The sequence below is a fragment of the Myotis lucifugus genome, unplaced genomic scaffold, assembly GCF_000147115.1.
Source record: "Myotis lucifugus unplaced genomic scaffold, Myoluc2.0 scaffold_3, whole genome shotgun sequence".
Classification (NCBI taxonomy): domain Eukaryota; kingdom Metazoa; phylum Chordata; class Mammalia; order Chiroptera; family Vespertilionidae; genus Myotis; species Myotis lucifugus.
Window position 1 is genome coordinate 13394057 of NW_005871051.1, and position 25233 is coordinate 13419289.

The window sequence follows — 25233 nt, forward strand, 5'->3', positions numbered from 1 at the left end:
TGTGAAAACATCAGCTGCATGAGGTGGTGTAAGCAAACAAGCTGTCAATTTAACAAATGAAGTAACATCTGCTAAAAGTCCTATTGGCAGAGTAAATTCTAGAGTTTGTTTCTCTTTGTGCCAGGAGCATCAGAATCATTTCCCTGTACATTAAGGAGTAAGTTCTCCATTAGGAGGGAAGATAAACTGCAGCCAGATGGCTCTCCTTGCCCTCCACTGGGTTCAACGATAGACTCATTCAGGAAACCTCTCACTTGTGAGAGATACCGTAGCCATTTCAAAAAATAAAACAAGTATAACTCTTCTGATGACACAGCAGAACCGTTTTAACTTTTGAAGCAAGGCTATCTCTATAAAATTTTACTCTTGGTGGATACTTTGTTTTTTTAAACTCTGAAAGGACTATTGTATTTTTCTTGTTGCTAAGTTGCATGAATGTTCTCCATCCCTTGTCCTTCAAATCCCAAGACTCTTTAATTTATTTTTGGTGCAACTTCAAAAAATGCTTTGATTTCTTTTCTTCTTTTAAAATATCTGCCATGGAGAATTAGAGAAAAGATCCTTTTACGGTAGATTTTATTTTCTCAGATTATTGATCTAATATCACAACATTTTTTTTTCAGCTTAAACTTCTTTTGAAGTAATTCTATATGGCAGACAATAAAAATAGTTTAATGGTAACATTCTAAAACTTTCTAATGAAAACCTGGAATGATGACCGTACCTCCTCACACCATTACGTATTGTGACTATTTGAATATTAAATGGTATCCATATAAGTTTGATAATCCATATCTACTCTAAAATGTTCATTTTAATAATTGGTTATCAGTCATGTCCAATATGTTTAAACTATTCTATTCCCACTACTGTGTGAGTGGGTACGGTATTGGGCAAAGGTAATTTAGTATGTCATTAACAAAACCTGACTAAATATTTATAGCTACTGCATTGTTTTGTGCCTTTGTACTATGAGCTACCATTCCAACCTAATAGCATTGCAAATATAGCAATTATGGATTAATTAGGTGATAAATTCAAATTTATTTTTCCCTTGAGTGAAATATTTCCTGTTTTTCATAGTAAACTATCTCATTTGGTTACTGTAAAGCCTTAATAAGTGACAGAAGTCCAAAGCATGTGCTCTATTTTCTTTTGGATAGATTAAGATGACACCTACTCCAAGGCAAAATAATTAAATTTGGTTTTCAAAATGAATAGCATAAATCAATGGTTTAGTTATATATAAATGCAAATATTTAATTACATGGATTTAACATTTTTAAAGTGCTAGTTTGCTATGGATTAAATGTTTTATGAATTTTCTCATGTTTAAAATTGCAATTAATTAAAACAGATTTTTTCTTGCACGTTTCATCAACATGAGTGATATAAAATACTTAACTAGGAAATCTGCAGAATATAAAGGGAAAAATGGCCTCCTATTGGGAGTATCTAAACTGTAAAGATAGTCAGAAGCATTACCTATTTAATGATAGTGCATGACAGTTACAACAAAGCTTGTGTCATCAGCAAATTATTTATTTTGCAAACAGGTTTCTGGGGTGACTAAAGGGTTATGGTACTAAATAAAGGTCATAATTTTTGTGATACTAGAACATAGGCCATATCTATTTTCTGGAACACAGAGTTGACGTAAAGTGAATCTGATTAAAAATTACTACAGCCCTAGCCAGTTGGGCTCAGTGGATAGAGTGTCAGCCTGAGGACCAAAGGGTCATGGGTTTGATTCTGGTCAAGGGCATGTATCTCGGTTGCAGGATCCTCTTGGCCTAGGCCCTGGTCAGGAGGCAACCAATCCATGTGTTTCTCTCACATTGCTATTTCTCTCTGTCTTTCCCTCTCTCTCCCACGCTCTCTCAAACCAATGAAAAAATATCCTTGGGTGAGGATTTAAACAAAAAAATTACTAGGGACAATCTAGCTGCCTTTTCTTCTGTGGACTACATTTCCATTTGTAGGGCTTCTGGCTTTCTTCCTTTCTGCTCTCAGAACAGATACTTCTTACAGTTTCTAGGACTCCCGCTCTTTATTGTTACTGCCTCCATCATTGTTCTTTTCCTTCCTGGTCCACCTTGCCAGAGATTCCCTTTCACTGGAATCTGACCTACGGAATCAGTCTGCTAAGCATGAGCATTTATTCCTTGTTTTTGATGCTCTACATTTTTCAGTTTGTTGTGTGTCTGCTATCTTAGCCAATCCTATGGTCAATAACAAATACTGTGGTCACACCCTTCTCAAATTTAAATCCCAGGATCCAGGCTAATATTTCCAGGCTTTAAATCTCTCAACTTCTCAAAGCTGCAGTTTTTTAAGTATCCTCTGGAAAAAGGAAAAAAAATGTTTCAATGAGAGGTCGTGATCATTAATGTAAAAATGCCTACAAAGAGCTTAGACAGGCACTCTTTTTGATGTTTCTGTGTTCTTCAAGTTTCAGAAGTGTTTAATCACCGTGCCAGATAAGAAAAATGTAAGATTCCATTGCAATTAACTTTCTCTTTCATTTTGATAGCTTGTGCATTGTAGTTAAGGGTTGCCAAAATATAGTGACTCAAATGATTTGAATTTTGAGTGTTAATAGCCAACAATTGGCTGATTTTCAAGTGCTCTATTTAGGGTTTCTTCTTTTATGATAATAAGCCTCTTTTATAAATAAGAATAAGATTTTGGTAATTGCCATACTGTATTTGTATTTATTTTTAGCAGTTTCTAAGGTGACTTTTCTACCTAACCGTTTGATCAGCTCATATTAATAGACAAAGAAAGTAAATAATGAGTTTTGATGGTCAGAACACTAATAAGATTTCATTATCTATTTCTCATTTAATAATCACAACTATTTTATGAAGTTGGCACCGTTACTATACCCATTGCCATATAAGAAAATGGAGTTTACAATGATTAGGTTATTTGTCCAAGGTTGGACATTTCCACTAGAAAGTGATGGTTAGCTTTGAATTCATTTTCCCTCAAATGTTGTTTTAACTACTAGGCAATGTTGGGAGAAATTATCCACTCCCACAAAACTGGAGATGGGGAAATATATCCTTGTTTGGGCAGACAAGAATTACATCAGATTCTTAGAAGATATTTTTATTTATTTTTTCAAATTAACACTGTGAGTATGATTTTCTAAGGTCCTATTACGATTTCAAAATATATAAAAAGTTTTAAATTTCTTTAATACATTTCATTTAATAACATGGAAAATGGTAAGTTTTCAAAAACAATCAGGTAATTATTGTTTACTGCTAATTTTCCTTTACTTAGTTTTCATTTTTTTTGCACAATTGAGAGAGAGGGTGATGTGTATATCCACATATTTATCAATTTCATATTTCCGATAAGTTTAAAATGAAATATTTTTTAAAAAGCGATGGCATCTGGAAAGGAAAGAGAATGAACATGGTGCCCTGGGTTGTAGTATTGGCTTGGGCTCCCTACAGTGTTATGAGCTTGGCCAGTACTAATTCTACCAGTTCTCAGTGATTATAAGACACTGCTGTAAAAAAACATGAATCCTAGAATTCATTACTTCTTTAGAACTGCACATACATATTCAATAAACTTTTACTGTAATATTCACTTAATGGAATTAAAGTCTATTAGTTTCATTTTAGGGGTGTCAATTGCCACCCACAAACAAGCATATTTTAATCTGAGCTACTTTATGTACAGAAAATATATTACTTTCATAAAAATAAACAACCACGAATACATTTCACTGAGACAAACAGCACATAATTTGTTATTCATTATCAAATTTATGAGCTGATTGTATCTTGCAAAAATAAGAAGCTGAAATTTTCCTGAAAAACTATTACATTTTAATTTAAAAATTTTATACTTAATTTTCTAATTTTAATCTTTTTCCTCTAAATTGTATGGACAGAATTGAATTTGGTCATCTTTCAAAGAAGAGACATATCATTATTAGTATGATTCAAAATAGTAGACTTGGGAGAGGTTTAGGGAAGAGGGGATCAATAGGGGAAAAAGGGAAGCCACTGTAATACCTCCAATAATAAGATCAACTAAAAAAATATATTACTATGTTTCAGACATTTTAATTTTTCTTTTACAAAATTATAATGTTATTTGGGATCATGAAAACAGTTGCTAAAAATTGGACAATTCATGAGGCACAAGAAGAAATTAAATAAAGAAATTCAAAACTGCAATTTTACAAAACTGTGAGCAATATAAAAAAAATTGACTCAGGGACAGTACTAAAAAATGTGTTATCACACTAATGAAGGATAACTATGATGCATGAAATGGCATGTTATGATAAAGTGATTTTATGAGCATGTGAGATGTCATGCAGCAAGGTATATACTAGGTTTTATTATAGTAATAGAAGAAATGTAAAACATTTTATTTAAATTATTGCTTAGGTTATCTTTAGAAAGTGGCAGGACACTTAGAAAAACCTATTCAACTAGAAATTATGAAGGTAATTTTTCTATAAGGCTAAGCAGTTGTCAGAGACATAGAAATGTGTGTCAGTCCTAAAATAAAATAAAATAGACATGCAACGTAAATGGAAAACATAAATAAAAGTTATGTATAATTAAAGGTGAACATTAGTAGAAAGTATAAAAATAAAGACTATTGAAAGATTGCTTATAACAATCCTTTTTATAAGGAGAGTAGAAATATATTTTTCAATTTTACTTAAAGTAAATTTCAATAATTTGTTAATAATTATTTTGTTACATGTTTTTAAAATGTGAATAATATTCAATATATATTTGGACTTGATATTTCCAATAATATTATTTCCTCTTTAAATAATTATTCTATAAGTTGTCTACTTTATGCAACTGAATTTCTCCTTAAAAATCTTGGCCTGTATACGCATACTGAAATTTTACAATATTCTTATCATTTTACAATCTCAATCAACCAGTACCTCAAAGGTCAAGAGGTAAAGGTGACATTGAAGATGTCTTACCCGTCATAGAGGTTACAAGAGTCTATGCAGGTCCTGCCCCTGCTGAAGCGACGGCAGGACAGGCACTGGTCTGGCCCAGGTCCCCAACAGCCATCGCTTGAGCACAGATGGTTACACACCATTCCTTCAGCAGCTGAAAAAAACACCAAAATCAAGAGGAAATAAGCAGAAGCTTGTGTCACAACTTACAATTTTAATATAAATCTTCCAAAGTATAGCTATTTCTGAAGGAGTTTGTTTGGAAAAGATCTATGGCAGACCACTTTGGTGGCCTGTCTAGTCACCATTATTCACACTCTCCCCAACTTCTTCCATATTGCAGAGCTTAGTCACTGTGGTTGTATAACAACATTGTGTTTTTAATCAAAATGAAATGTCAGTTGTCTATATCATAACTCTAGGGAGAAGGTGTGATAGAAATTAACCTTCTAGGAAAGGTAAGGAAAAAACCACATCTTTCTCAAGCCAACATTTTGTTCTACAATTACACCAATCTTTTGCCTTCAATTCCATATGACAGTTTCATGAAGATAACAAATGATACTTGTTATAAAACAAAAATAATATTAAAGGAGCAAATGAGCATGGCTGGTGTTGCTCAATGGTTGAGTGTTGACCCATGAACCAGGAGGTCACAGTTCAATTCCTGGTCAGGGCACATGCCAATTCCTGGTCAGGGCACATGCCTGGATTGCAGGAGGTAGCTGATCAATGATTTTCTCTCAGTATCGATATTTGTCTCTCTCCCTCTCCCTTTCTCTCTGAAATCAACAACAACAACAAATATATATATATATATTTTAAAAAGAGCAAATGAAAGAAAAAAGGAATAGAAATAAGATACAAGTTTAAAGGTGTCTGCTGTAGTCTCAGTGTTTGGGTTTGCATTTCCCAAATGATTAAAGATGTTGAAACTCTTTTAATGTGCTTATTTGATATCCATATATCTTGTTTGGTGAAGTTTAGGAATCTTATGTCCATTTTATATTGGAATGGTTATTTTCTTACTATGGATATTGAGAGTTTGTTATTAAATTCTGTAAATATTTTCTCTCAAGCCCTAGCCTTGACTTTTCCTGCTTTAATACTGTCCTTCAGAAAGAACTTTTAACTTTGGTAAATCCAATTTATCAATTTGTTCTTTTGTGAATTGTGCTCTGGGTATCATATCTAAGAAGTCTTTGTCTAACAGGAAGTAATAAAGATTTGCTCTGATGTTTTCTTTTAGAATCTTTATGAGTTTTGATGTTACCTTTATGTATACCAGCGGTTCTCAACCTGTGGGTCGTGATCCCTTTGGTGGTCGAACGACCCTTTCACAGGGGTCACCTAAGACCATCCTGCATATCAGATATTTACATTATGATTCATAACAGTAGCAACATTACAGTTATGAAGTAGCAACGAAAATAATTTTATGGTTGCGTCACAACATGAGGAGCTGTATTTAAAGGGCCAGAAGGTTGAGAACCACTGAACGATCCATTTTGAGTTATGGTTGTGTGTATGGTATTGTATTAGTCAGGGTTCTAAGAGAAACAACATGATTCTAAAATACTGAATCAGCTTTGTATCCCTGGAATAAACCCCATTTGATTATGCTGTATATCAATTTTACATACTGTTGAGTGCTATTTGCTACTACTTTTTCAAGGATTTTTGCTTCCATATTCTTAAGAGATACAATGGTTCATACTTTACATTTTTTCAGGGGCGTGGGGCACTTTTTGTTCATATATGGGTGCTAATCTTCAACTCTATCACGCAAAGTAGGAATGCTTATTCACTTGACGAATGGGCAGAGGTTCAGAGGGGCTAAACTGCTCAAGGCCACACGTGTCAGATTAGGGGTTGAAACCCAATCCTACCTGGGCTCTTCACTGCCCAGTGGGGATGAAAGCCCTGTTCCCTTCTCTGCCTTCTCTGACACCACCTAGTGGGGAGTTTGGGCATTTCTTTGCAGCCTGGCGAAAGTGGGAAGCCTGCACTCCTACTCTTTAGATGCTGAGGTGAAGGTGGGGCTGCAGATTTTTTCTGTGATGTTTGTCTGGAGCTGAAAAGTTATTGCCTAAAAGTTTTTTGTCTTGCTCCTCTGCACCGTTCCAGGCCCTTTGGAAGAGAAAACAGACTTTTGTTGGGGGCTTTTTTGGTCTGCACCTGTTCATGTTTCTGAGTTGCCAATGTCTACACCTCCAGATCTGGGATATATGAGACAACAATAAAATCTAGGGAACTCACATCTGTGTGCTTCTTGGATTTCAAGGTACCAAACCTGTCTTCCTTCTTCTGCCTTCCAAAAATTTTATGTTTCTTTTATATATATAATACTCATTGTTTTTAGTTGTAGTCAGCAAAAGGACTGGAGAAAAGTATATCTACCTCATCTTCCCAGGAGCAGAAATGTAGTATATCTCTGTAAGTGACTGCAATCAATTTTGAAGTTATACTTTACTGCTTCATGCAAACTCTAAGGACCTGAAAATAGGATACTTCCATTTCTCCATTCCTAACCTTTGAGCTATTGTCATACATTTTACTTTTCCAAATGCTATTCACTGCACATTCACAATTTTACACATTAGATTGTCTTTGGACATGATTTAAATAATAATATAATTTTATATATGTATCCATGCAGTGCTCTTAATCCCATGTATAGAATCATATATTCATCTGGCATTGTTTCCTCCTGACTAACAACCTTGCTTTACTATTTCTAGGAGGGTGGTTCTCCTCTCTGTGCTGCTCTCTTCTCTCCTCCACTGTCTGCAGACTTGAGCCTCCCTGGGCTATCAGTGCGGCCTCCTCAACTCAAGGAGTCTTTGGGATTCTACCTGGGTCTCTCCAGACTGTGCTATGGCTCAAAAATTCTCTCAAGGTAGTTAGCCAGGGCAAACACAAGGCTCGCCTCATTCGTTTCTTCTCTCTGCTTCATTATCTGATATGCACTCCCTTGCAAACTGTAATTTCATATATTTTGTCCATCTTTTGGTTGTTTCATTGAGGAACAGTATATATAATCCCTTTTATTCCATCCTGATAGAAGTAGACATCTGATATTTATTTCTAAAAATCCAAAATAAGATTACTTGCTGTTTCTTGCTTTTTGCATATAGACACAATTTTATATAGAATTTCTCCAAAATGCCCATAGCTTCTAAACATCCATAAACTTTATTGAACATTATGGTTCCTTCTACTCTATTTTACCATATTTTAATTTTTAACATTATTATAAATAACATAAAGGTGACTTTAAAAAATAACCTGAAAGAACAGAGATCAAATAGAGTGTTTTCCTGTGTATGTAGGATTGTCCCTCTTCTCAAATATATTTTCCTTTTTTAGGTAACTCATCAGTTTGCAGACTTTGCTTAATTGTGGCACTCTCCATTTTTAAAGATGTATTAAATTTAAATAACATATATTATGATTATTTTTCTCTTCTTATGTGGAGACACTTCTTTTCAAAAGTTGAATGATTTGTTGTTCTACTTGGGAAATTCTAACAGTTTATCCCCTATATTGATTTTAAACTAATTGCAAGAGTTCTTTCCTTCTGACTCATTCAGTTCTCTCACCGTGCAAAAGAAATGTCAGTAGAAATGGAATCTTAATATAGTTCTCATATCACTGATTCCCTTGGAGTATAAGTGACTTCCCACAGATTTGTGAAGATGTAAGAAGTAAGAAAGTTCAATCGAGCTGATGGAATATAAATGTATAAGAACAAAATCTATATAATAGCTTAAGAGTTAAAAAGGAGCAAAGATAAATGATATTAATGGATATAAAGTTATAATACTCATTTTTTATAAACATTCAGCAATTTTAAGGTTATTTATGAACTATTTCATAGTCTGAAACATATAAGAATTTATATATAATTATCATATATACTTGCTTATGGAATAAACATGATTATCAGAGGAACCCTTGAAGAGGGGGAAAAAAACCACCCATAAAAATGCAACTTGTAAAGACAAGTAGAATATATTCAAAATCATGTTGCTCAGTGTTATGAATCTCTGGCTCTTCATATTAATCACCTTCATATTGGTATAGAAAACATAATCAATGCCTCACGTTCTTTGTTTACCTACTTGTCTAAGGCCATAAAATACATTTTAAGATTCTGCCTTCAGGCTGTTGATAAAGGTATCAGTACCTCTTTGTTATTGCCCATTTCCTGATAATCCATCAACTCCCTCATCTACTTATTTCTGCTTATTTATTATTTTTGGGGGGAAATGGACAAATGACTATTTTTGAAAGGAGGTAGGTTAGTATAATATTGGGTTTTGGAACCTACAAATAGTCAACTTAATGTGAAGCCTGTTTATTTTTCATGTTCTTCTTTTAATTTATCTATATTTTGTAACACTTTTGGGAATAACCAAGTATTCCTTTGATAATAAGAACAACAATATAGAGACTTATTACAAAACAAAACAGAAAAAAACACTATTTTTTTTAGTAGTTTGAAAACCTCTCACTCTTGTCCCTTCACCCTCCCTCTTCCAAAGCTGATAGGACTCTATAACAAGTGGAATTGTTTTGTCATATGGTAGTAATTTAAAACTTTTTGAGGATCCTCCATACTGTTTTCCATAGTTGCTGTACCAAAGTACACCCCTTTTCCCCGCATCTCACCAGCACTTTTCTCTTCTCTTTTGAAAATAGCCATTCTAACAAGTGTTAAGTGATATCTCACTGTGGTTTCAATTTGAATTTCCCTGGTGATTGGTGATGTTGAGCACATTTTCATACATTTGTTAATCATTTATTTGTCTTCTTTGGAGAAATGTCCATTCAAGTCCTCTGCCCATTTTTATTCAGATTTGTTTGTTTGTTTGTTTTTTGTTTTGTTTTGTTTTTGGTTATTGAGTTGTCTGAGTTCTTTATATACTTTGGATATCAACACCTTATCAGATACATAATTTGCAAATACTTTATCCCAATCTGTAGGTTCCCTATTCACTTTGTTGACTGCTCTTTTTGCTTTGCAAAATGTTTTAGTTTGATATAGTTCCACTTGTTTATTTTTGCTTTGTTGCTTCTGTTTTTGGGATTGTATCCATAAAATCATTGCCAAGACCAATGTCAAGAGGCTTACCTCCTATGTTTTATTTTAGGAGTATTATGGTTTATGTCTTACATTTAAGTCCTTAATCCATTTTGAGTTAATTTTTCCAGCTTTCAGAGGCCACTTTGGCATTCCTCTGCTTGTAGATACATCATTCCAACCTCTGTTTCCATGGTCCCATCACCGTCTCCTTTATTAAAATCAAATATCCCTTTTTCTCCTTCCTATAAGGTCACAAGTGATTACATTTAGGGCCCACCCAGATAGTCCAGATTAATTTTCCAATCTTAAAATACACAGCTTGATTACATATGCAAAGTCCCTTTGCCATATAAAGTAGCATTCACAGATACTGAGGAGTAGGATGTGCTCATCCTTGGAGTGGGGATTATAAAATTCTGTTGCAATAAGCACTTTATGTAGACATATATAAGTGGGAAGGTCATTATGGGTCTTTGGAAAATGTTGGAATAGGTTAAAGCCATAAAATTTAGGAAAAGGTAGGAGTGGAAGAATAAGACATACCCATTCACCATACTGAATAGGTGAAGCAGGTGTTACCAAAAGTTTGTTCACTCTTAAGTGCTCTAGGTCCTATATCTCTGACTTGAGTGGGACCTGGGGAGAAAATTCTGGTAGAGGGATCTATGACAGGCAGCTGTGACAGCAGTGATAAAATATTGAAAAGTCCTTGAATATTCTTAGAACACTGAGCACATTATAAAGTACTTCTCAGAAGGCACATTAACTTTCAAAAAGTAAAATAAGTTCATAAGTGTGTTGCTGAAGTTCTGAAGTTAATAAAATATAATAGTAAAATATATATTGTACTATAATTAGTCAATGTGTAAATAAGCATTAAATATCCCCTTTATTGCCTTGAATGTGTTAGATTAGTAAAAGGATAAAAGAGAACACTATTGATAGAATGCTTTTTTGGTCCATTCTTTCTTTTTGTCTCCCAAAACTGTTCTTAAATATACAGTGTTAAGTCGCCCAACTGAAAATTTCCTACAATAGGTCCTTTTTGAGAGAACAAATCCTCAAAAGATGAAATGAATTACCAGGACAACGTGTTTTTAAAATATATTTCTGACTACAGAATAAAAAGAATAATGAGGGGTGTTATAAAATACAATAGAGTTTCTAAATGGATTTTCCTCAGACACCTTTTTCAGAAAGATCTGGTATTAAAAATGCAGAACCCTGGGTGCTCCCGATCTATATTAGTTTTCACTGTTATACCACTGTCTGTATTAGTTTATCAGGTCTGGTATAACAAAATGCCACAAAATGATAGCCTAAAATGACAGAAATTTATTCTATCACAATCTTATCACAGTTGTATCACAATTCATTCTATCCCAGTTCTGCTTCAAAATCAAGGTGTTGGCTGGCTGGATCTTTCCTGGGGGCATTCCTAGTTTCTGGTGGTTGCTGGCGTTCCTTGGTTTTCCTGACGTATGGCTGCGTAACTCCATTCTTTGACCCTGTCTTCATTGGTTGTCTTCCCGTTATGTGTGTATGTCTTTAACTGATGTTCTCTTCTGTGTGCCTGTCTGTCTCTGTCTCTCTTCTCCTATTCTCACAAGTTATAGTGGATTAAGGGCCCATTCTAATCTAGTATAAGCTCATCTACATTTTAATTACATCTACAAAGAACCTCTCTCTACATAAGATCACATTCATGGTGCCAGGAGTTAAAACTTCAACACACACACACACACACACACACACACACACACATTAATCCTCACCCGAGGATATTTTTCCATTGATTTTTAGAGAGAGTGGAAGCAAGAGAGAAAGACAGAAAGAACTATTGATGTGAGAGAAACACATCGATTGGCTCCCTCCTGCATGAGCCCTGATCAGGACCCAGGCAGGGGAGGAGGTACATGCCCTTGACCAGAATCTAACCCGGGACCCTTTGGTCCTCAGGCTGACACTCTATCCACTGAGCCAAACTGGCTAGGGTTCAACACATTTGTGTGTGTGTGTGTGTGTGTGTGTGTGTGTGTGTGTGTGTGTGTTGGGGGTTGGCGACATAATACATACCACAATACTATCCAAACAACAATCATTGAAAATTGGAGACCAGACTTAAAAGTTTTTGCTTTAAAATATCTCAAATACTGATCTACTGGCAAGTTATTAAAATGTTGCCCTTTGTAATAAAAACTGAAGCCTGCAGGAATCCTGGCTGTTACTGCTGAGAGGCCCTCCATTCTTTCAGAGTTTCCAGGTTACAAATGGGAGGGATGTCATTTCTAAATTTGTAACTGCTTATTAACCTTTTGATAAGAACACAGAGACCATTTTGCAGCATTGTAATTAAACATTATGCTGTTTCAAATACAGTAAGAAAATCTTATTTGAGTTTTTTTTTTTTACAAAGAACAGTGTATTAATGTATTACATTGGTAATAAAAAAATCTTAAAAGTACAGTTAAGATTTTCTATCTTCTGGTTACTTAGAGGAATAGTGACTTTATTATATCCTAAGTTATGCACTTTATGATTCATACTGAGCTATGGTTTACCAAAAGGTGTGGCAAATGCAGACGGTTCAGTTATTAGTAATTAACTATAGTTTTACAATTCCTTTTTACTAATTGCATGTTAAGTGAGGTAGATTTTTCTACTATCAAACTTGAGGAATATCAAAATCAGAGATAAATATAGAACTGTATATTCCTTTGATAATCTTTGTGAAAAAAGTATATTCTACATCAGCAAATACGTGTATACTGAACCAGTACACTAAATTCATATTGTGTAGATTTTTTATAAATCACTAAGTATGTTACTTAACAAAGCCAATCTTAAAATGTTTAAATTACAAGAGAAAAGGAAAAACATTTTTGAGGAATCAAGCATATACCTATTCATTGTTTAAGCTCTTAGGAGATCATTTTAAAATCCCTTAATATCTAGGCTCCTATTCATTACTCTTATTCCTTCCATGTCTACCACTGGTTGAGTGGATGTGGGATAAAAAGATTAAGAATTAGAAGAAAGAAAAGCAAACTTTCTGTCAAGAATCAGAAATGTATAAAACTAAGGATATAATCTAGGCTAAATTAAAGGACACATCTCATCCAATGTAAACATACATATTTTGGTATATAATAAAATTTTGTACTTCTTGAGTCTATGTGGAATAGAAGAATGTGTAAGAACTTAAGTTCACTCACAATAGGAATCTCATGTTACAATAGATCTCTTTTCTCTGGAAAATATTTTTCAGGATCCAAAACAGCTAAAATGTGAGTTCCTCACAAATTATAGTTTACAGTTTATGAAAATTGGTAACCTGAGCTGCCTTAAACCCTTTATAAAACAAGGTGGAGTATTAGTAAATAAATTATTTTACTGACTACTTTACTTAGTAAGCTTAAATTATATTTGCTTTCTTAAGAGTTTATATTTTCTTAAAAATGTCCTATATTATCAATTCACATATATCAAAAATAAATTTAAACATATGTGTTTATACCCTTGTAATTGTTCCAATGGATTAAATAAATAAGAAGGCATCCTGATAGCAAAATATTTCTTAGGGGATGTGACTTTTTAACAAGACTAATTCATCATAACCACAATTAGAATACGTTTTTTATGAATAAATAATTTAAATTCTAAGTATTTTATTTGATATTTATCATAAGCAAGTCAGACAAATGGAACTCTTAGGATGTAAAAGATAGTAGTACTCAGTAGAAAATCAGGAAAGTATAACACAGAAATGGTCTAGTTATGTACCCATGAAAACATCATCAACTTCTGTATAACAAAGAAATGATGGAGTGGATCAATAAACATCAAAATAAGTGAGAAAAAAGATAGTGAACAAGAAATGCACTTATGAAATGAACTTTTTTCTTGAATAGCATTTCACACTTTTCAGAAGAAAACATCTTCATTTTTTCCACCACTCCCAAATGGGAAATACTCTGTTATCCTATGTTATCAAATTCACTGAAAGTGAACAGAAAATTCAATGGGGTGAATTTCCACAAACCGATTGGATCCAAAGAATCACCCAGATGTTTATTAAACATTTAGGTTTCAAGTCCCACGTACACCTATTGAAGTTAAATCTCCACAGGTGGATGCTTAAGATTTGCACATACATAATCTATATATATAAAAGCATAATATGCAAATCAACTGGACGGCAGAACGAACAGTCGGCTATGACACACACTGACCACTGACCCCAATGGGTAACTGGGAACTGGGGGTGGGTGGCAGTGGACGCGGGTGGTGTCAGGACCCTGATTGCCCCGCCTGTTGCCCCACACACAGAGGGCACAGAGGGCGACCCTCAGCTGCGGCGGCGGGGAGGGAGGGGGGAGGAGGATGGGGTCGGCTGCCAGCAGCCTGGAGGATCAGCTTTGATTACAGGCCAGGCCTAGGGACCCTACCCGTGCACAAATTTCATGTGCCAGGCCTCTAGTATACTATAAAACAAGTCACTTATTCTGGTTATTCTATACCAACCATTCTTAAGGGTTGAGGAAAAGAAGTCTAGTATTCTGACCCACTGTAATTTTAACTGTTTGATCAAATATAGAATGGGAGAAAATGTTTAAAGCTTCTATTGTTTTAAAAATAAATATTTTTATTGACTTTAAAGAGGAAGAGAGAGAGGCAGAAACATCAGTGATGAGAGAGAATCATTGATTGGCTACCTCCTGCATGCTCCCCACTAGGGATGAGAGAGAATCATTGATCGGCTACCTCCTGCATGCTCCCCAACTCAGCATGTGCCCTGACCGGGAATCATATTGTGACCTCCTGTTTCGTAGGTTGATGCTCAACCACTGAACAACACTGGCTGGGCTAAAACTTCTATGTTTTAATGTCCGAGTAATGTACTTACTACAGTTTTCAGCCTTCCTATTGTCTCGAATCACTATTCTTTGGTTGATGGTGCTGAAGAGCGTCGTCCAGTTGATGGTGTGATAGTAGCACAGGTTGCTGTTGTCAGTAATATAGATGTTTCCTGCACTGATTTCCTTCAGGGACTGGAACTGCAGGGAAGTGATGCCTTGTTGCTTGAGGATAAGCAAGGAGAGGCCACTAAAGAGAGGGGAGAGGGAACATGGAACGATAATAAATATTTTCTGGCCAGGACATTCATTTCTAAAGTAAAATATCAGGTGTCACATCTTACTCCAAAAGAAGATAAACAGACCACAGAGAGAGAGACTGAGTCAATAAATCTGTGCTCGGAATATTAATCTTTACATGTTATATAGTGGAGGCTTTAACAGTAATACCCAAAAGAAACATGTTCACTTTTAGAAGTATGAATATTAATGATATATCTGTCTTTGTGCACTTATTTACCACTGACGTATCTGCTCACTGCCTTTTCTCGTTCCCTCACATTTTCAGTTCCTCAAGAATGAAATCCTGTGTTAAGACTAAATAATTAGATAAATGTATGTGGAATGACTTGCGTATTACCCTAAGTAAGATATTAATTGTATTCTATTTAATAGATTCAGAATGTTTTCCAACGATAAATATTGAAGATAATATCTTTGATATTAGGCTTTAATTTATTTAGGAACAAAAGAATAATTGTAATAGCTGAAGAATGTATAAGTAAAGGTAGGAGATATAAATATTTACAGAGATGAATGAAATTAAATTTCAATTTTACAAAATATTAAGAAGGCTTGGACAACTGGGGAAAGAATCTCTAAATGTTAAGTAACAACTACACGGTAGAAACAATCATGTCAAGGAAATTGTTTTTATTTCAAAATAGTCCATTTTGTAATTAAGTTCCTTTTGCATTCTCTGAAGAATAACTGTGTTTCCCACATTTCAACTAATGGACATGATTTTACATTTTGGAGATCTAAACTGTCCCCTTTTATTTTACTTCTAAATCTAAAAATAGTTTGCTGACATATATATCAGCAAAATATGCACATTGTGTGTGTGTACTCAACTGAGCTATAATTCATTTTCTCAAATCCTGGCTCCCATTATAAATCCTTTGATTTGTGGATTATAATATGAGTATAATGATGCCTTGATATACTTATAATATTCAGTAGATAGTAAAATTTGTTGCATATAACACTTGACTAAGTTATATCTCTGAACTCTCCTTTTATATTAATACTTCCTCATTGACCTTTTAAAACCTCTTATAAATATACCTGTTTTAATAGCAAAATTCAATGAATTTTCTGTGAAATGCCATTATATAATATTTGATGACAATATTGATTTCAGGCAGCATTTAGATTTAAGCAATAAACATTAAATTAAAATATCCTTATGTAAATCAGCTTTTAACTCTTCATAAACAATAGTTTCATAAAGATAAAAATCTGAAATAAAATAAAAGCAGTGGCTTAGTAAATATTAACTCTACTTTTATTATATGAATAAAACTATTGACATTAGAACAGCGTCCTTTTGAGCCTTGATCATTCTGTTTATTACAACTAGCACTGCACTCAGGGAGGTGGACTAATTCGTGAAACATCAGCTCTATGATGCTTGGTTCAAATGAAAGCACCAGAGGCAAAACAAGAACTTCCCGTATGGCACTTGTATCCCCTACATCTGAGCCATTTCTAAGTCATCCAACTCTCTCTTTTAATTATAATAAATATGATAAAAAGAATTAATTTTATGCTTCATATCATGCATTCCATACCTGCAAAACATTACTATTACTTTAGGTGGTTGGAAATTCCAGCTGTGTATTCTGTATACTTTAAGCACAACTGGGCTATTTTTTTTGTTGTTGAACTCACATTGGAATTAAAAGAAGAAACCCAATATTTCTAGAATCAGTAAATTCATGAGGCTAATAGTTTTGATATAATATACACATGATGCTACTCTTGAAATCTGGGAGACCTGCATCTTTGAACATATAAACCTACCTGTAGAGTACTCTTCCACCAATGGTCACCAGGTTAGAAAAAACACTGAAGTCAGTCATGTTTGGGGGCCATGACTGTATGTTCAAGAAACCTATAAAAGAAGAGGACAGTAAAAAAATTCATTACATCATTGTCTGAGCAATAGTGTTTAACACTGATTATTCTTGAAATATGATAAAAATGTGTTGAAAGATAAGAAAAGGAAAGTGAATATTCCTACTTTTGAACCATTCTATCTCATATTTCTTCTTCCAAATGGAGTGTCTTAGCCAAAGTTTCATGGCTCTAATACTCCAAAGAATATCAAAGGAGGGGGACAAAGAGGGAGGAATGGGGCACATCTGTAATACTGTCAGTAACAATAATGATAATAATAACAATGAGCACCAAAAATCTATATTTCTCAGACATATGGAATCATATAATTGTAGATGTTAATCTACATAAATCTTAATTTAATGTATTCTTCTAAAAGCAAAAATATTTAGACTAACTAAAGAGAAAAATTCAATTTCAATTTCTCTGAAATCCTTTACCACTGTATCTATACACTTACTAGTAGACCTCAGTTGCCCATCTTGCATTCTAAGACATAGACGTATATACTTACCCCTCCTCATTTGACTTTATACTCTTTAATAACAAATCATGTTTAATTCATGTTTATAAACCCATATCATCTACTATAGCAGCACCAGATGTATTACATGCTCTATAAACATGTGCTAAATGAATGATATGCATTACCCACACTAAACAGTACTTCTTGTGAAAAGGTAAAAAAAATGCTTTCAAAGATCAATTGGCAATTGCAAAACAGCAACATCAAAATTTCAAGGATATTTTACTCTTTAAATTCCATGGGCTTTCAAAATGTGCATACATGCTAAGGAGTAGAGACTTGAATTTACTTTGAAATTGAGTTTCTGGTTCCAATATTATATAATATTTTCAAGAAATTGTTAAAATTCACATGGTTACTAACACAATTGCACTTGAAAAAATTACCTGTTATCTCTCGAACTGTCCGAAATACATTCAGTTTCTCTGGGTCTATAGCTTCAATCGCATTGTAAGGGTCCCTAGAAAACCCAGGAGAGAAGCAGTCAGATTCAAAATTAAATAAAGGAATAAAAATATAAAAATGTGACATTATTTTATTCAAGTTGAATTGTCATTATCAAGAGGAAGGGTAACAATGTTCAGATTTTTCTGCCTTGGATATGGAGGAAAATTTAAAGTTGCTTTGAGGACCACTTTGATGAGAGAGAATATGAGTTTATCAAAGGCAAGTCTAGATGTAAAGAAATGATTCGGTTTGATTATACGGAAGAAACCTCCAAACACAGCAAATCCATTTATTAACCATGCTTTATACTTTGCTTTAAATGTTTATTCTTAACTGGGAAAATAAAACCTGCAAATAAATGATGTTATAGTAAGGACATTGCCTTCCAGGCTCCTCGAAGCACTCAAAACTGTGAATAACACTTGTAATTTCTTACGAAGCATAAAAACAAACACATGAAGTCACCTTTTTTGCTGTATCTCCACATTTACCTATTAGTGAGTTTTCATAATATTTATAACATTATATAAAAGTTACTCTTCATATGAATTATTTAGAGCAATTTTGTTCCTAACTGATATTTATATTCATTTTTATAACAGACCTATTTGCTTCCATCTATATAAATCATACTAACATTTAAAAACACAATTTACAACAAATTTCATAATATTCAAAAGTTGTTATAAATTTGAAGATCTAATGCATACACATATTTTTGTAAAAAAATGTTTTTGATATATATGCAGAGAGAGATACCCTGTCATTTCAAAAATGAACATAAATATCTTTTAAAATTAAATGTTTAATAGAGTTTTTTTCAGAGGTTTTCAACTTAAGAACATTTTTTGGTATAATATACTGATCACATGAAATAATTGCACACTTGAAAATTAAGCCAAACGTAAACATAATAATACCAAACATTTCTCAGTAATTCAAGGAATATTTTCAATGTTTAATGAATACATAGTCTTTTTGAAAATGTTTGATTACTTTAAAATTATTCTGTACTATCCTGAGCAAGTAGAGACCCAATATTAATATATACTCTTCAGAGAAAAATTGAATTCTCTTCATTGGCCACTTCTCCAAGAGAGATCAAACCTTCTAAGAACAATGAACTTAGGCTTTTTTAGAAGCATATTCACCTGTAGCAATCAATTTAGTTTTATTCTTGCTGTGAACATCTGCCAATTTTTTGCACCTTATACATATATAAAAACAATCTTTATTTGGTTTTTTTATATTATTTCTTTTTTATTTTTAATTAAATATATTGGGGTGACATTGGTTAATAAAATTATATAGGTGCAAATGTACAATTCTATGTTATATCACCTGTATATTGCACTGTATTGCCCACCACCCAAAGTCAGATCTTCTTCTGTCACCATATATTTGACCCCCTTGACCTTTTACTACTCCCACCACTTCTCTTCCCTCTGGTAACCAATATTTAGGAACCTTCTTTTGTGTCCAGAGAATAAACACTAGGATATGGTAGTCCACTGGATGTGATTTAACAGGGTTATCAATCCAGGTGCTCCATAGTCCCCTGAAAAATTGGCATATGGCCTGTTTGGGGGGAAATTGAGTGCGAATCTACTGGCATTTTTTTAAATCTTAGAGCCTCTTATAGACTCTATTAGTTCCAGAAACCATGATATATGGAACTACCTTTAGTGTAGCTCTCTCAACTTGATTCATTGGCATATTCTTCTACACTGTGAACATCCCATATTGTCAAAGGGAAAAAAAATTGCTTGATTAAATGACTGTTTCAAACTAAGAAGTAAGGTCCATTTACTGTACAACTAGTTTAAATGGAGAGTTACAGAGAGCTTGGAGAAACACTATAAATGAGTTTCCCTATAATTTACACATAAACAATGAATATTTTCCTCAATGTGACATGAAGAGCCTTCAAAAGTTTCAAGTCTAAATTAAATGTTCTGGCAAACTTGCTCTATTTATAACTGAGGATGCATAGTGAATGACTATGGTTTGTATGAATAGGAAGCAATAATAAAAAATAAATTCACTATGTTGTAAAATTCTTGTTGTTATCCTATTTTATGGGCAAAGACTTTTGTATGCAGAATAAATGTCAACACTACAGTAGCAGAATGAACTTTCAACATTTGATTTTTGATGAAAAGCAGTGTCTAGAACAGCTCTGGTCATACAATAAAATATTCTGACTTTATTGAGAAACATTCAAAACCCAGGGCAGCACACAGTAATGGGGTCACTTCAGTCCTACAGTAAGAACATGTCCAGGTTGTGGGGAATTAAGTGAATTCTGGACTGTTCACATGAAGCCAATGGACCATAGAAATTTTATATACTTATTTTAGAGATTCAGACTCTCATAAAATAAGTTGACAGAATCCCACTTACCAAACTCAGAGTACCTGTAGGGAGTTTCATTCTACAGACACTTGAAATCCATAGAACTATAAAATCAAGAAATTTACTAGCTAAATTCAGAACTGTGAATAAGAACATTACATGCACTCTGTCACCATTGTTGGTGATCCAATATAAAGCTCAGGATAAAGACAGAGCAACATATTTTCACAATCGCATCACAATCGATTTCTTCATTCAACCAGTTATCACATGTTCATTGTCTTTCAACGTTGCAGTCTGTCATCTGAATACTTGCTTGCCAGTGTCTCATTGTGACACAGCATGGACATGTTTATCTGGTGAGCATTTTGTTGCTTCAAGCACATGCACATAAACCATGTCAAACATGACAAGATTGAAGGGGGATTATTCCCATGGATAACCCTAAACACTGCGTTTTGCCTGTGGTTCCCATTCTAAATAAGGAAACAAGAGTACCTAGTCTATCTCTGGCAATGGCACTATTGTTCTAGAGACTAAACATGTTCTCTTATTTCGTCTTTAAATAGATCCAGAGACATAGAAGCATGGAACAGACTGTCTAATCTCAGAGAAAAGGTAGAGGTGGGTGGGAAACGATTAACCAAAGAATTTATATGCATATATGTATAACCCGTGGACATGGACAATAGAATGGTGAAAGCCTGGGGTGGGGGGATGGGTGTGGCCTAGAAGGGGTCAATGGGGAAGAAAAGGGGTTATTTGTAATACTTTCAACAATAAAGATAAATTTAAAAAAATAAATAAATTACAACTGAAGAATTAAAATCACTTAAATATATATATTAGTATATGGAAGCTTTCTTATCTATGACTTTTATTTCAGAATTGAAAAGGAAGTATTAAAATGCTGAATATATAAGAGATGGATATTGGTCTGATTGCGATGAAAACCACTTGTGTAATGAAATCAATGTGTCTGTTTTAAAATTTTTCCCCATACTGATGGACTTCAGGCCAATCATTTATTATATCCAGGTGAAATCAGACACTATGCATCAAGTGGCTTATGTCTTATTTCTCAGAAGATACTGTTAACATGATATGCTCTGTCATTCATGGTGATATTTGGTATTCAGTATAGTTAAAATATGAATATGTTGTTTTACTATGTGTCACATATGCATTAAATTATATGGAAGCACCTAATATCAACACAGGTCTTCTACCCAATGGCCACGGAGGCAATGATAGCAATGAAAAATGGATACAAAGAGCCAGTGGGGGCTATAGTGAATTTGATTGAACGTGTCCCATCTTAAAATGGCTAGTACTGCCTAGCTTGAAGAGAGTGTTGCTATGTAAAAATGTGGGCTCAGAATAGCCAAGTACATACATTTTTAAAAAGAACTTAGAAATCTTGACCTTTAAAGAAAATACTACATGGGCCAATATATCATACCTGGGGTAGAAAGTATATACATATTATTAGAGTATCTGGCATAGACCCATATTCAAAGCTACATTCTAAAGGGAAAAAATGCTTATGTAATAAGACCTAGAGTTATTTATTTAAATAGAAAAAAATGAACTATTCTGTTCTATTTCTCTTGCTGTTTCTATTAGGACATATTTATTCTAAATGTGTTAAATTATGTTCCTTCTAGAAATGATGTGATACATGTTTAGAGTAAGATTTTGAACTGAAATATGGGAGTGATACTTTTTATCTGTAGCTTGTAGCACTAATATTTAGGGTTTAGATAGTAATGTAGACAAATAGATAAAATATAAAGTAAAAATATTGACATTTTTATCGCAATTGAAAGACTACAAACTGGGTTGTTTTCCTAGTTAAAACCAGCAGGTGGTTCTGTAATGAAGGAGCCTAGAAAATGTTACGATTTTTACTGCTAAAATGAAATTCATTTTATAAATTTCTCAGAGCAGTACTAACTTTTCAGTCTTAGAAAAAAAGAAAAATACACGTAAAGACAAAGAGACGTTCTGAAAGCTCAGGACAATTTTAATTTTCTGATTTGATTTTTGTGAGACACTTTTTGTAAAAAGAAATATTAATTTACATTGCTTTAAACTATTTATTTAAGAAATTTGAATGGAATTCCCCACTTTACCCATTGATATTGTTTCCCTAATCATATCTGAAGATATGCCAAGCTTGCTGAAATCTAAGGATGTAACGAGAATGTCCTGCAAATACATCTTAGCTTGTATATAAATTTACATTTTTCAATCTAACCAGTCACTAATCTCATAATCTGATGCATCCCAAACGCTGGTTTACTCTCACTGCTGGCGAAGCCTGCCGTCCGATTTTGTTGGAGAAGAGCATTAACACAGGTAGGACTCTTCTGGGTCAAAAGATCAAACAGACAAAGCAAAAGACTCTTAAGCTTAGTCTACACTTACAAAATAATTTTCTGCAAACATTTAATACTAACCCGTGAATACCAGTGACAAGGAAGATCAAATTCCCATTGATCTTGGTGCAGTTTATGAACTTGTCGATGTTGCTGGAATCCACAGTCTGTGCGGACAGCAGTGATCCCGTGCCGATGCCGTCACACGCTGGAGAAATAGGAGTCACAGTCAGGAAATTTGAGAAACCCTTTTCAGTCAATAAATCATTGCCTTTTTATTATAAAATAACAGCATGTTTTCATTATAAAATAAAAATATTTACCATAAGAAATACATTGCTTTCTAATAAATAAAATAATAATCGATTCATGCAACATTTACTACTTGGCCCGCTTATAAATATTATCCTGGTATTATCGTCTAGTGACCATGACTTATAAGAATTATATTTTATATCAAGACCCCGTATATACGCATAACAGATACAAAACTAAAACAAAACTTTCCACAATAAGTACTTCCTCTTACTATATAAAATCACCTCATTTCTAATCCATCCTAAAATATTTCTTTAAAATACTTTGTAAATACTGGTCACTTAAATAATTTCATAGCCTAATGATAGTCTACAATCTGCAGTTTTAAAAACACTGGTCCAATTAAGAATACATATTAAACAGAGTATGAATGATGTGAGTTGAGTTAAATTAAGTATTACCTGTGCCTTCTGAAGGCTGTACTTAAAAAAAAAAAAGAAAGAAAGAAGAAAACAACACAAAACAGGTGTGTGTTTGTGGGGGTGCGGGGGGAGAGAAGGAGAGAATGTAGTCTAATAAGTCTTAAGTTTGTCCTTTTAAGACTTTAAGGCATTCCTGTTACTTTGAAACACTCAAAAATATTAGAAAATTTTGAACTGCACGTTTGCCCTGCTTAAGTTTCATTCTGGTGAGGGATTTGAGCATCATAGCTGGAAGGTATTTCTTTCTCCACTAAAATTATAGAAGATAAATTATATGTGTTTATTGAACACTTATGGTAAACATCTTTGCCATTATATATATTTTGTGTTTCAAAATACTTTTTAAGACCTGGAGAGTAAATGACAATTGCATTTCTCTTTGTGCCCCTTTTTATGCTTAGCAGATCATTTTGCATACATTGGCAAGCAACTAATATGTGTTCATGATGCTAAAATAATAGTATGAACACTTATTTTGCTCCTAATTTCTAAGATTTGTTGCTTATAGAATAAAATGCAACTTTTTTTCTGAATCCTATCAAACTTAACTCAGTTTTATCTGCACCATTTTAGCATATATCATTCAAAATCAGTAATAGACACTATTACAATAGTAGATACTCTGGGAACTGTTCAAAGTTATGGAAGAGTGTGTGGGGGGAGGTTTGGTTGTGGGAGTGGTGTGCTGTGAGAGGCCCCATTAAAATGTAAATGAAAACTTTGTTGTAGGCCCCCTCAGCCATCACTCACCTTTTGGGCAAATATCAGTGCAAGGTTTGCACATCTTAATCCCATTTTCCTCCACTTCCATCTTGGAACTAGGGCAGGCACGCACACAAGAACTGGAATCGACCACAAAGTTATCTGATAAAAAAGGTAAAATTAGCAATAATGTTGATGTTCTGCAAACAAGTTTACGAGGAGCTATTTTAGGGTGTGAAAAGAATTAGCATTTTTTGATCATATAAATGTCTATTTCCCTAAAACACCTGTTTAAATATCTCAACCTGAAATAGCATCCAGGACCACCCACATTCGAATCCGAGGCCCGCATGTATTAGCAACACCTAGTACTTGCTTGACTGAGCTCCACAGCCCGAAATGCCCCTAAAATAGAGCAAATTTCCTTTATAGACTTAGGAAACTACATGACATTTAGTTTGTGTTTTTCAACAGTTCCACTTCATTTCAGGTCATGATGCAAGTCTGAAGTCGAAAATACTTCAAGTCACAGGAAGCGCAAACAAAGCTGAAGTTAAAGTGCCTCGGATCAAGAGAGTGCACTTCACATCCAGGAAGAAACGTTTAAAATGTGTTCGATCTCTCGGTGGAGGGCCACAGAAACTGTCCCGTAGCTGGATAGGATGAAACAAACTGAAATCTACAAGGGCACGACTTAAGAAAGGTATACAAAATAAACCAAGAAGATCTAACGGCCTGAAACATGGGTAAACTGTTTAGGGGTCCAGGGATATGGAAAGCAATGCTGTACAGTGAAAATAATGAGTTTGGAAGTCAATGAGACTGCACTCTAACCTCAAACATACCGCTTCTTTTCTGAGACTTTGGACCGATCACTTGAATTTAAATTTCTTTATCTTTGAAATGGTAGCAATAGTCCCCATGCCCAAGCAATTCATGATATGACAAATTTTAAGTTACAATAAATTTACATGACATTATTTTGTTTTTAAATAATGA

The 25233-nt window shown here is 33.9% G+C and overlaps 1 protein-coding gene across 1 annotated transcript in view; it reads right to left on the reverse strand.

Moving 5' to 3' along the window:
* ERBB4 (erb-b2 receptor tyrosine kinase 4) overlaps positions 1-25233 on the reverse strand; it is a 542534-nt gene that overhangs the window by 229605 nt on the left and 287696 nt on the right. Inside the window, exons 8-13 of the mRNA XM_023763286.1 lie at positions 24283-24396; positions 22874-23000; positions 17996-18069; positions 16988-17078; positions 14953-15152; positions 4979-5111 (exon numbers count right to left, since the gene is read on the reverse strand). Coding sequence (XP_023619054.1) covers positions 4979-5111; positions 14953-15152; positions 16988-17078; positions 17996-18069; positions 22874-23000; positions 24283-24396 — 739 coding nt within the window. The remainder of the gene's footprint in view (positions 1-4978; positions 5112-14952; positions 15153-16987; positions 17079-17995; positions 18070-22873; positions 23001-24282; positions 24397-25233) is intronic.